Source organism: Gossypium hirsutum, chromosome A10 (genome assembly GCF_007990345.1).
Source record: "Gossypium hirsutum isolate 1008001.06 chromosome A10, Gossypium_hirsutum_v2.1, whole genome shotgun sequence".
Lineage (NCBI taxonomy): Eukaryota > Viridiplantae > Streptophyta > Magnoliopsida > Malvales > Malvaceae > Gossypium > Gossypium hirsutum.
The window spans coordinates 2,258,136-2,270,530 of record NC_053433.1 but is presented as its reverse complement, the minus strand read 5'-3'; the positions used below and the strand labels follow the sequence as shown (position 1 = coordinate 2,270,530).

General features: G+C 27.0%; 1 protein-coding gene across 1 annotated transcript; it reads right to left on the bottom strand.

Annotated features, from left to right (window-relative positions):
• Positions 1-768: 768 nt before the first annotated feature.
• LOC107925285 (E3 ubiquitin-protein ligase AIRP2) lies at positions 769-4,919 on the bottom strand. Its single transcript, XM_016855934.2, has 5 exons — positions 4,463-4,919; positions 3,071-3,221; positions 2,919-2,985; positions 2,260-2,494; positions 769-1,647 (listed from the first exon to the last, which is right to left on the bottom strand). The coding sequence occupies exons 1-5, from the start codon at positions 4,540-4,542 to the stop codon at positions 1,437-1,439; spliced, it is 744 nt and encodes a 247-aa protein (XP_016711423.2). The 5' UTR covers positions 4,543-4,919; the 3' UTR covers positions 769-1,436.
• Positions 4,920-12,395: the final 7,476 nt, after the last annotated feature.

The window sequence follows — 12,395 nt, the reverse complement described above, 5'->3', positions numbered from 1 at the left end:
AAATGTTAAAATAACAAACTAACACGACATTGCATACATGACAATGTGCTTAAAGCATCACATTTTGCAAATAGCATAACTTAAGTAAATAAATTTAACAGATATTATTTGGTAAAGTTTAAAATTTTAAAATTTGAAAAATACAGGAACTAAAAATGACCAAATTAATATATAGAGACTAAATTCAAAACTTTTGCAAAATACAATAACTAATAACAGAATTTAACCTTATTTAAAACACTTCCATATATTAGCTTTATTTGAAGTTGTTGAGCATATTCCTTTGAAACATTTTTTTTATTTTCCAGTTGGGGTTAATATAACTATTAGTCCTTGGTAATTATGTTCACTTCATTACTTGGTACCACTTTTTTATTCACTTTAGTATTTAAACTTAGCAACTAAATCCATTTTGATCCTAAACTTAGATTTCATCAAGATTTAATAATGTGACATTTTCAGATTATGTCACATCATCACCTAAAATTAAAAAACAATGAACCTATTCTTAGTTATGACACTATATTAGAGTGTTAAGTCATCAAACTTTTAGATTTGCCAAGTTTAGAAACCAAAATGGATTTATTGCCAAATTCAAGTACCAAAGTGGACTTAATTGGCAAGTTTAGGGACTAAAAATTATATTAACAGTTTCAGATATTACTATGTTTCAGTATTATTCATCTCATTTCCATGAATCTGCAAACCTCAAAAGAACAAGAAGCTCAAAAAGAAATAGAACTAAGAATCAAACAAGATAACATATGGTTTTGGCAAAAGGAATTTATTATATTTAATCAGCAAACATAAAAGGCTATACAAGCATGTACAAAATGTACTAAATACAGGTTTTCTTTATGGATCCTACATGAACTATATATACCTCAACTTCAGCACCAGCCCACAATAACTCGGGCATGGTCTTTTTGCCTATGGTGAGAAGTGGGAATAAAAGGCATTGCATATACTAGATTAGCTAAATTTGCCAAATCGAGAGATTTGGTCCTTATGTAATCAAGAAAATACGATAAGGAAATCCTCAATAAAAGTACCATGGAGGCTTCTGTCCTAGAAGTAAGATTACATTTTGTCTCCTCTACTCAAAAAATAAGTAAATTAGTCCCTATACGTTAAATCCAAGAGCAAATTGGTCCTTTTGTTAAAATTCCAAAACTGATCCTTATACATCAGCATGAGGTACACATGGCACATCACGTGTTACTGTTTAGTTATTTCATTAGCCATACTAGTTTTTAATAGTATAGATTTTTAACAGAAAAGACCGACTTGTTTTTTGATCTAATGTACAGGGACTTAGTTGTCCATTTTTTGAGTAGAGGGGCAAAATAAAATCTGACTTCTAGTATTAAGAGCTTCCATAGTACTTTTACCGGAAATGCTCTGATCGTGGAGCTGATGTTTTAGACTATATTTAATCACTTTAAATGAGAATCATAAGTATCAAAAATGGTATCAGGGATAATAAGTGGTAACTTATCTATGTACATGAAAAGCCTTCTAAGATTCTCCCTTGTCACTGTGGCCATGTCGATTATATCCCGGCTGTCTGTATATACCCAAAGATCCCCCGAGTTAACTCTTTTGAGACTATCACGACAGAAAGGGCATGACTGTGATATTGACCGCCTGCAATTCGTTGAAACAGAATGTTATTCGAGAATTAGCAAAATGGGAAACTATAAACCGAGTTTAAGGCAACCTGCAAGTAATGTATCCATTGACAGTCACTAAACACCGGTTAAACCGAGAACATTTACCGGGTTATTGTTCTAGAATACTAGCCATACTGGTCAGCAGTCCTTGTCTATTTGAACTGTGAACGGTGAGGTACAAGTTTTGCTTTTACCATTATGTGGTAAAGCGATTTGCTTAAACCGAGGACACCTTAACTAAATGATGACATCAACAGTTTTTCAAACCCGATTCCTAGATGGAGGATACAGTTTGAAAATAAGCATGATAGGAAGTCAAGAAACTCGACAGAAGGCCAAAATACGTTTCAATTACTCGAAAGCTATATGGATTACGGGAGACATGAACGGTTCCTTCTTTAAGAAAATGTAAAGGAAACATCATATTCTCCATTCTGCATGCCGTATCACAACAAAAATCAACACTTTTGATGTCAAAACATGAGGATTTAAGAGGATGTCGGCATAGTTAGATGAATTATGAGCAGATAAAATGTAAGAACTGAAAGGAAATAAGAGGATTAAAGGCATGGAAGAGGAAGAATACCATTCCCTATAACATTTCAAGCACATGGTGTGATTACAGTTCGGCAGCAACATTTTACTGTTTGTTTCCATGCATATTCCACATTCTTCTTCTCTTTCGAAATCAATATCGGTAAGCTGCTTATACTCTTCATCTTCTCTTCTACGATACCTTTCCACGCATGCCGCTTTCTGTTGTTTATCTTCACTATCAGTGACACCGCTCTGAAGTTGCAGCAAAGAGGGATAGATAACAGCTGGACACATAGGAATCGAGAACCATTAGTTCTACTAGGGGTGTAATCAAGCTGAGCCGAGCCCAAATACTACCAAACTCGAGTCTGATATTCAGCTCTTTTACCAATTTTTGTACTCAAGTTTGAACTTGACTCGATAATTAAGCTTAAGGATAATCATATATGTCAAAGGCAATAATGTAATTTAATCGTATAAAAATATGAAAAGCACAATGGCTTGAGAGCCTTTTGAGTCAAGTATTACTAAGCTTGAATTCAGCTTAATCGACATCTCAAGCTACTCGAGCTCAGCTCGATAATTACCAAATCAAGTTTGAATTTTTTTGAGTCAAAATCGAGTAGCTTGCGAGCACCAATATCTCATTTACACCCCTAAGTTCTACACATTCACCAAACAGCAAAAGACTCAGATGGAGAAAGATACTGTAGAATTCTCGGATGCTTGCTTTCCTTTCATGTGTAGACATCGTGGTAGTTCCATCCACATAAACCTGCAGAATGTGATATATGGTGACGAAATCAACTGATTTTCACCGTAAAAAACTACGAGCTAAACGTAAAGTAACAAACTATAACCTTGTAAATTAGTATTCTTAACAATCCAAGGGCTCCTGCAAGGTGAAAATCAGTCCACTGCACCAAAAATAAGAAGAGGTGCGCGGCCGGACTATACGACATCCTCATTTGAAGACATGCACCATCATATTCCCTCGGAAAATCTGATGCCCTGCAACACGACGAGCCGGCGTTTAAGCCGAATGAGAAGAATATATATAATGATAATCTTAAGCAATATGGATCAAAATACATCGGTGAAATACTACTAAAAAATATTATTGAGATATTGAGACATTTGTATTAGGAGCCAGATTGTATGTCGTCTCTCTACTTAAAAAATGACCAAATTATTCCATAAAATGAGGTACATGTGGCATGCAATATTTGTTTATTCTATCAATCACATTAGTTTTTAAGGTAGAAATAGGTGAAAATTTTAATTAAAAGGATTAGTTGCTCTTTAATTTAACATGGACTAATTTGTTTATTTTTAAAATAAAGAAGATAAAATACAATCTGACCACTAACAGTGTGTGAATATTACTTTTACCTGAAATAGTGAATTATGTGAAAATACACACTGCTGCAAAGCAGAAATACATGTTTTTTTCTAGCAGTTCACTTCTATTTAAACTTCAAAATAGCTAATTTTAAAATAAAATGCGCACTTCATGAGCTAAAGAAAAAACTATTTAGGGAAAAAACCTCTCTTAGTCTTTCTCAATTTCGAAATTGAGCTAAATGGTCCTTTTCAAACAAAAATTAAAGTAATTTAATCCCTGTTAATTTTGAAAGTAAGCCATTAAGGACAATTAATCATAGCATTAAGGTTTTCAGACATAATTTTGATTGGTATAATAATAAATTTAGTTCTCAATATTTATATATTTTATCAATTTGGTCCAGATTTTAAAAAATCAACAAATTTAACCTCAACATTAACACAAATGTCGCAGGCTAAATTTGTTAAATCATTACCAAATTGATAGAAAACAATAAAATCGTGATTAATTGGCATTAACTGCTCATTTTCAAATTTGACAATATTAAATTATTCCAATATTTTTTAGAGGAATCAATTTGTTCAATTTCAAAATCTGAGAGAGTTTTTACCAATGATTTAACACCCAAATTTTGTTTCTAAAAAGAAGGGCAAAGAATCAAACATGGAAGGCCTAAGAGCAACTAAAAATAGGAAATTGTTACAGTTAACCAATACAGAATTCACAATAATTATTCAAACAAACAAACAAAAAAAAGAGTTTCAAGTTTTATCAACAGTCATTCATTCCCAAACAAAAATCAAAGCAAAGACAAACAAAAATTCTCCAAAAAATAAGAATAACCCAAACCGTTAAGAAACAAGAAAAATCAAACCCAGAAATTTTCTTTCAAAACAAACACACTTACAGGGTATTAGCATGTTGAATATCAGCTTCAAGCACTTTAAGAGAATCCTTGAAAGATTTTCGCATAGAACTTGTGTACATCTCTTAGGAAAAACAATCAAATTCCAACCAATCCTTCACCCCTCAAAAAATAAACCCTAGTTTCCTTCTCTAAGCTTAGCTTTTATTTGACAGTGTCTTTTAAGGCGTCTTTCACTTTCAATATTGGTGGGTGGTGGTTCTAAATTCTAGGTAGCCATGACAGTCAAATAGAACTTTGTCTTGACAGTCCGTGACACGCGCCTTATCCGATACCCAAAAAATTGTCCCACTTATAATAATATCTTTATCAGAATCTAATTTGATGAATTTTGTGATTGTTTTTTCCTTCTTTTAGGAGGTTTTGCCTGCTACCTTTTTCCCCCTTTTGCTTTCGGTAGCTTTTGTTTTACACTTTCTTTGAACATTGACAATTTGACGTTTTACGTTTCTTAGAGTAAATTACTCTAATATCACTGATTATTAATAAATTTATATTTTTATCGTTTAATTTTAAAAAATTATAAAATAGTTACTGAATTATTTGAAAGTTAAGTTAAACTCTCATTTCTAGTGGAGTATCTAGGAAGGCTAGCAGGAGCCCGACCCCTTAAAATGAAAAATTGTCCATTTAAGTTTTTTAGAAATTTTAAAATTTTAAATTAATAAAGTTAAAATTTTATTTTAACCCCCTAAAATTAATAAAATTTTAATTTAATCCTTTAAAAATTATAAAGATATAAGTTATTAAAAATTAAAATTTAATTTCAGTCCTCCTAAAAAAATTTCTAACTTCTCCCCTGCTCATTTCCCTTCTCTTTTATAATTTAGTTTTTTTCATAAAACAACTTTGAATGCCACTAAATCTACGAACCAAAATCCAAACAACTTTCTTCTCCAATCTTCTACACTGATCATAAGATCGACATGGATTTAAGGTATGTTCTTCTACTTGTTGATGGGTATTGATCCACCGTACTGATTGTCGAATTATCGTCTGTAGCTCGCTAGCGAGACTTAAACAAAAAAACTTTATCAACCCGGTAACTTAAATAAAATTTTCCCAATAGCTCAATAACTTAAATGAGAACTTTTGAATAGTTCAGTGATCATTTTGTAACTTTTTGAAGTTGAGTGATCAAAATGTAAACTTGTTAATAATTTGGTGACATTGGATGAAATTTACTGTTTTTTATAAAAGCAACGTTTATTCCTTAAGTTTAGCATTTTTTTTTCCTAATTTGGTCTTTAATTTTTTAAAATTAATTTTGGAAGTTGAAAACTTTTTTGATTTGATCCCTAAACATGGCTTTTGTTAAGACACAATGATGTGGGGCTTTCAAAATGTATCACATTTACCTAAATTTTTTAAAAATAAATAAAATCTAAAATACAAAAAAAAGTTTTATAAATTCTTTTTTTCTAAGAAAATGTTCATAACACGACAATCTCGAAGTGCTAATCTCAAAGTGCCTTAACAAAATTCATGTTTAGGGACCAAATAGGAAAAGGCTACCAAATTTCAAAATCAATGTAGACCATAAAAGATAGTTTAAGAGCCGAGATGAAAAATGTTCAAATTCAATGACTAAAGCCCCCTTTGGATGGACGGTGGAATCTTTTACCTCACAGTTACATTAACTAATCTCATCGCCATCATTGTTTTAACTTTACTGAAAGTAAACGCACTGCCCATCTAAAGGCACCCTAAATGTTACTCTATCCCTTCATTAACAATTTGTATTTTCAATTATGAAAAGGAAATTATTAAGGTGTAATTATGATTTAGTCGACCTACTTCTATGTTAAAATTTTATATTTAACAAATTTGCTTTAATTTAATAAAATTTGGTCATTGTACTTTTATAATGCTATTAATAAGTTCAAGTTGATAATATTTTTAATTATTGTCATTTCAGTGATGAAATAGAACGTTTCTAGTGTTATTGGGTCGTATACTTAACGTCACATGAAAATTTTATCATCAATTAAGGGCAAAGTTAAAATTTTATTTTAGGAGGTCATAATTAAATTAAAATTTTAAAGGGTCAAAGTGTAGTTTTATCATTACATTATAATTTTTTAATTTTTGAAGGACTTAAGTAAAAATTTTCCATTCCGAGGGGCCAAGCATCATTTTCAATTAATTATAAATCTACACTTCATTTGAATGATTAAAGTTGTTAAAAAACCAATAATACTATCAAATTGAATCTGCTAATAATATCATAAAATATAAGATATTAAATTATTTCAAATTAGAATATAAAAATTAAATCTAAATTTCAATATAATAGAAGGATTCAAACCACAATTAGACGAATTACTAAACTACCAAATCCGATTTATGTTGTAAAATAATATTTATATAATATTATTTTCAATTATTTTTACAATTAATATTATATTATGTCAAATAAGCATAATATATCAAACCCCAATCAAGAACTATAATAATTAGAGAATATTTGTTAAGGTTCTCACATTTGAACATTATTATTAGTAACTTTTATTAGCTGTAATGTTTTTTTTTTCTTTTTTTAATGATACAATAAAGAGATTAAAATATTATTTATATTATTTCTAAATTTTTTATATGATATTACATCATATTTTTGTCAAATAATCATATGGTATCCAACTCCAACCAAGAACTATAATAATGAGAGAATATTCGTTAGGGTTCATAATTGAACATAATTATGTAAATGTTATTATTCCTCCTTTGATTTTTTTTTATCCGCACCAAATTATTTGTTAAAAATTGATGATTAGATTTTTAAAGGTGAATTTAAATGAACGGTGCATTTATTTGTAATTAGTATAAAAATTATGGTGATGATGAGATTAAATATTATAGCGTGAGATAAAAAATAAATTAAACGCACCACACCACTCATCCAAACTCACACTTAATCCTTATTAAAAGAAAATATTGATCTATTTTTCAATGACTAAACTCTTTTATATATAATTTTTTTAAAAATATCTGTCCTTTTATAATAAATATGATTACATTGATTAAATTTAAAATTTCCCACAAATTTAATTTTTGTTTTTATATATAATAAAAGGACTAAAGTCATAGACATTAATACTCCTAAAACAATTTAATCCGAATTTAGAGACCCAATTATAAATACTCAGTACTAAGGTATATTTATAAGTTTAGTCCTTCTATTATATATACTGAATTGAATGAATCATTAGTTGTTGTCGTTTGACATGATTCGTTTATACTATTACTCGATGGCACAATTAAGGCCACATATTCGATTAACATTAAATTTTCATGTCAGGTTAATGATTAAGGCTTTAAAATATATAATGACAAAATTAACCCTAATGTTTGCCACTTTTGTCTCTCCATCTTCAAATTTTAGTCATACCATTAAAACTTTAGCAATAATAAACATGGTAGCCTACGGGACTGACCATGCCTACTTCAAAAAAATTCAAAATAAAAAAATCATAATTAAAAAAAATTCCACATCCTAAATAAAATATATATAATATTGATGTCATTAAAATTTTAACAGTTCAATAATTTTTTTATTTTAAAAAAAAGTTAATTAAAATTTTAAGCGTTAAAAACTAAAATGATAAAAGAAAAGGAATTATGGCCGACATTAGGAGCTTAAGAAAGTCTCATTTTTACTTTATTGAAAGAAATTAACAATATTATCAAATTTAAATCTACTAATAATATTATAAAACTATATTATAAATATGTGACAACTTAAAATAAAAATGTGATATTTTCTTTGTCAACGTATTGTTATGGTAAAGTACTATAAATGTTTTTGTACTATAAGTAAGGTGTATTCTGCCCTCTCTATTAGAAAAATAAGGAAATTAATTTCTATATGTTAGACTAAAAAGTAAATTAATAATTTCTATTAAAAAAATTCATTCATTTGTACTAATAAAAAATAGCGTGACTAATAAAATAATCAGACAATCATATATGGCATGTTATGTGTACCTACCAATTTCTAATAGTAAAAATGGATGAAATCTTTAACAAAATGATCAATTTACTCTTTAACCTAACATATATAAACTAATTTGCCTATTTTCTGATTAAGGAGAGTAAAATATAATCCAATTCTTACTATAGAGACCTCAATAATAATTTTTCTAAATAAAAGCAATATAAATTAGGCCATTAAATTATATAAAATTCTATTTCCAAATTAAAAAATAAATCTGAAACAGTATTCAGACCAATTATTAAAGCATCATGTTAGATAATAATTTCTATTAAGGTTCATGATTTCTTCTTTCCTGTTCATTTGTTAAGGCTCATGATTGAACATAATTATGCAGTAATTTTTTTTTAGCTTTAATATTTTTTTAAAAGTTTGTTTGTTACGCTTAATGATTAAATATTTTACCCACCGCATCTTGTGTATTAGTACAATAGTTATAGTGTTCATCGTTCTAAATATAACCTGAATTTAAGTTACGTTAGTCGCGTTACTGTTAGGATTTTATCTTCCTCTTATAATTCATTAAAAAAAAATCTTTACCCATTATTCAATGCCAACATTTAATTTATTTAAGGATTGAGTTCCATTCTATTGGATTTATTGAATTTATCGAATTGTCTTTGATAATTCGTTTTTATTTTATTTTTAATTCTTTGAATTTTTATTTTGATAAACTCAACTCTATTTTATGGGTTTTGGACTTTTTTTTTTTGACAAAGTTGCAAAATATTTTCCATAAATGTTCTTTAATTTACTTATTCAAGTAAATAAAAAAAGTAATCACTAACTCTTAAATAGCATTTTTTTTAGAAAATTATATAAAATTTAAAGATATTTTTCTTTAATATTTTAAGTATAATTATATTAATTATCATCAAAACACTCTTATTTATATTAATTATTTAAAAAAATATTTAAAATTTAAATTATTTTGTATTTGTATTTCAAGTATTATTATACTAAATTATTTAAATTATTTATTTATCATTAATTGTGTTTAAAATGTATATTTCATGTATCACTATATTAAATTAACTAAATATCATTAAATTTATTTATGATTTAGTTTCTAACATTACGTATAAAACGAATATTTCAAATTTCTGTTATAATTTTTTACCGTAATACTGAACACTTTACAAATCAAACTTTTTCATTGTATATTTTTGTAGCACTTTTCGATTTTTTTTTCAAAAAATAAAAATAAAAGCATAGTTCAACTATTACAATAATACGAAATTAGTCCTTGAATGAATTCTTAGAATAAAATGGGCTGTCCAGCCCACCAATCTGCAACATTCTCACAAATTTAAGATTTATTCAACCAAAGATCAAATTTATAATCACTTGAAAGCCCTTTAGACCAATTTTTCCAAAAGTTTATATGCATAAGCCTTCTAGAAAATAGGCCGGGCCAATAGCTTTTTTTTTTTGTGCGTGTCTGATTCTAAAGGCTCATTTGGTTGACATTTTTGCTATTTATTACCTTTACGAATAAAAAATATATAATATTAAATTTAGTTTTTAATATTTACTATTTTTCATTTTGACTTTATTTTTTATCATTTTAGCTTTTAAATCCCAACTTTTAAATTTTAGTTAAATTATTTTTATTGGATAATAATTTAGACTAAGTTGTTAAGATCTTAATGGACTAAGAGGATAGTCTTCATGTATTTTAGTTACTGATGTGGAAGATATTTAAAATTTTTTTGGATTTTTTTATATTTTTACGAAGTACAAATAAATTATTACGTCGGTGCCGTCAAAATTTTAATAATTTAACTAAAAATTTTGAAAATTCGTAGTTAAAATAATTCAAGGAAATTTTTGATTAAAACGATAAAAAGGATAAATTAGTTAAATTTAACTAAATGTATTAAAATTTATTATTATTTTTATATTTCGAAAATATATTTCATGTTTTTTTTATGATTCATAAAAATAATTTCTTTTAAAATTTGCCATTAGTCTGAATAATATTATCTCTAAAATTTAAAATTAAATTTATATGGAAAAGTGATATATTTTTATTATTCGTCGGTGATAAGGTCAAATCAAGCATAGATGCAACAGGAAGGTTATGTTGATGGCAAAAAGTCTTATCCGAATTTAAATTCTCCACAAATATATTTAAATTTTAATTTTTTTATTATCTATATCAAATTAAATCTGAATTATATTTATTTATTTGTTAAAAAATTTCATTATAGATTTTACTCTTTTGATATAATGTTTAAAATTATTTATAGTCTCTCCTCAACTTTTAAATAGAAGGATAATACGTTTCAATGCATTAGAACCGACATACTCATGTATTGACAATAATACTCATATCAATTGAGTTAAGACTCGATCGACATTATCTACTTAATATTTAAAACCGTACAATCTTTGAGTTTTTATATAATACTGGATATAGATTTCTGAATTTTTTTAAATAATAAAACAAAGTATATCCGTTAATTGTAAAAAATAAATTATACTGGTATTGGGATACCCAAGGCCCAAAGGTTAACATAGCCATTTACTTTTAATTTATATCAAATAATTAATAAGAGGATAATGCGTTTCAGCCCACTCGAATCTTCGTCCTCCTACATATACTAGTAAATCTTGAATAAAAAATTAAAAAAATGTTAAAATATACTCCCTATAATCTCTCTGTTTTTTAGATTTAAAAATTCTAACATTTAACATTGTTAAAATTATTTTTTAAAATTAGATATTTTAAAATTAAAAAAATACTCACTTGATAGTAATATAATTAAAAAATTAATATTATAATAAACCTGAATTTAATAAAAAATTAAGAATGTTAATAATTGAACTTAAATTTTAAAATATGAAAAATAGAGGGACTAAATCTTAAATTTGTGAAAAACACAAATACCTATGAAATATTTTAACCTTAAAGAAATTAATCAAATTAATGTGCTGACTGGGTTCACCGTCACTTCCATTCATTGGGTTTTTTGTGGCTAAGAAGGATAGCCGTGAGACAAGTTTCTTGGATCCCTATATATTATGATTAACTTTGAACAAATCATTCAATATTGGAAGTTATTATTGTTTATTATGAAAAAAGAAATAGTCCCCCGATGGTAATTTTGATGTTTCTAATATTTGCCCAAAATTGGAAATTGGGAAAGGAACCATATGGTTTATGGAAATGATAAAAAATTATATAAAATAAATATTTTTTTCAGTGTTCCAATTGATGGTTGGTTCAAAATATTTTTACAATAATTTTATGTTTTAGGATAAAGTTTCCTGTCTCTTTCCAAATATATTTAGGTTAAAATATTACAAAGGTTTTATACTTTTAAAATTTTCAAGATAAGTCCTTATCCATGCAATATTTTATCTGGTTTACATGAAAACCATTAAAATCCACTGTAAGAAGAATAAATGTTTTTAATGATACAAAATTGAATTTGTAGTAATTTTTAAATACATATACAACTAAAAGTAATATTTATATAAAAGTATAAAGAAAATAAAAATGGTTAAATACACTATATATCCTAAAACTATTATCCAAAGTTTAAATTAATCCGTAACTTCAGTAACATTATAATCAAATATTCAAAATATCAAAATTGTGTCAATTAGACCGTTCTATCAAATTAACAATCAATTAATTGTTCAATGTCACTCCATTGGATGTAAAGCATATTTGTAAACTCGTGTGTAACTACTACATAAGCAACTTGAATATGATATGTTTTTTTAAAAAGAAAGCAGCGTTAACAAAATTTAAGAAAGCTATTTCTTTTTTCCTTTAACACATCAGATCTAAGTTGTATACACAATAAGTACACATGCTTACAATTTAGTCCACATGCTATCCAAAATGATGCCTAGGTCCACAAAAAATCTGCTTGATACAATATTTATATTTTGAGGATTACATTAAAATAT

Coding starts and splice junctions, on each gene's coding strand:
- LOC107925285 (XM_016855934.2), bottom strand. CDS start 4,542: ATGTACACAAGTTCTATGCGAAAATCTTTCAAGGATTCTCTTAAAGTG. Junction 3,222..4,462: donor ATTCAACATGCTAATACCCT/GTAAGTGTGTTT, acceptor GTCGTGTTGCAG/GGCATCAGATTTTCCGAGGG. Junction 2,986..3,070: donor TAAGAATACTAATTTACAAG/GTTATAGTTTGT, acceptor CACATTCTGCAG/GTTTATGTGGATGGAACTAC.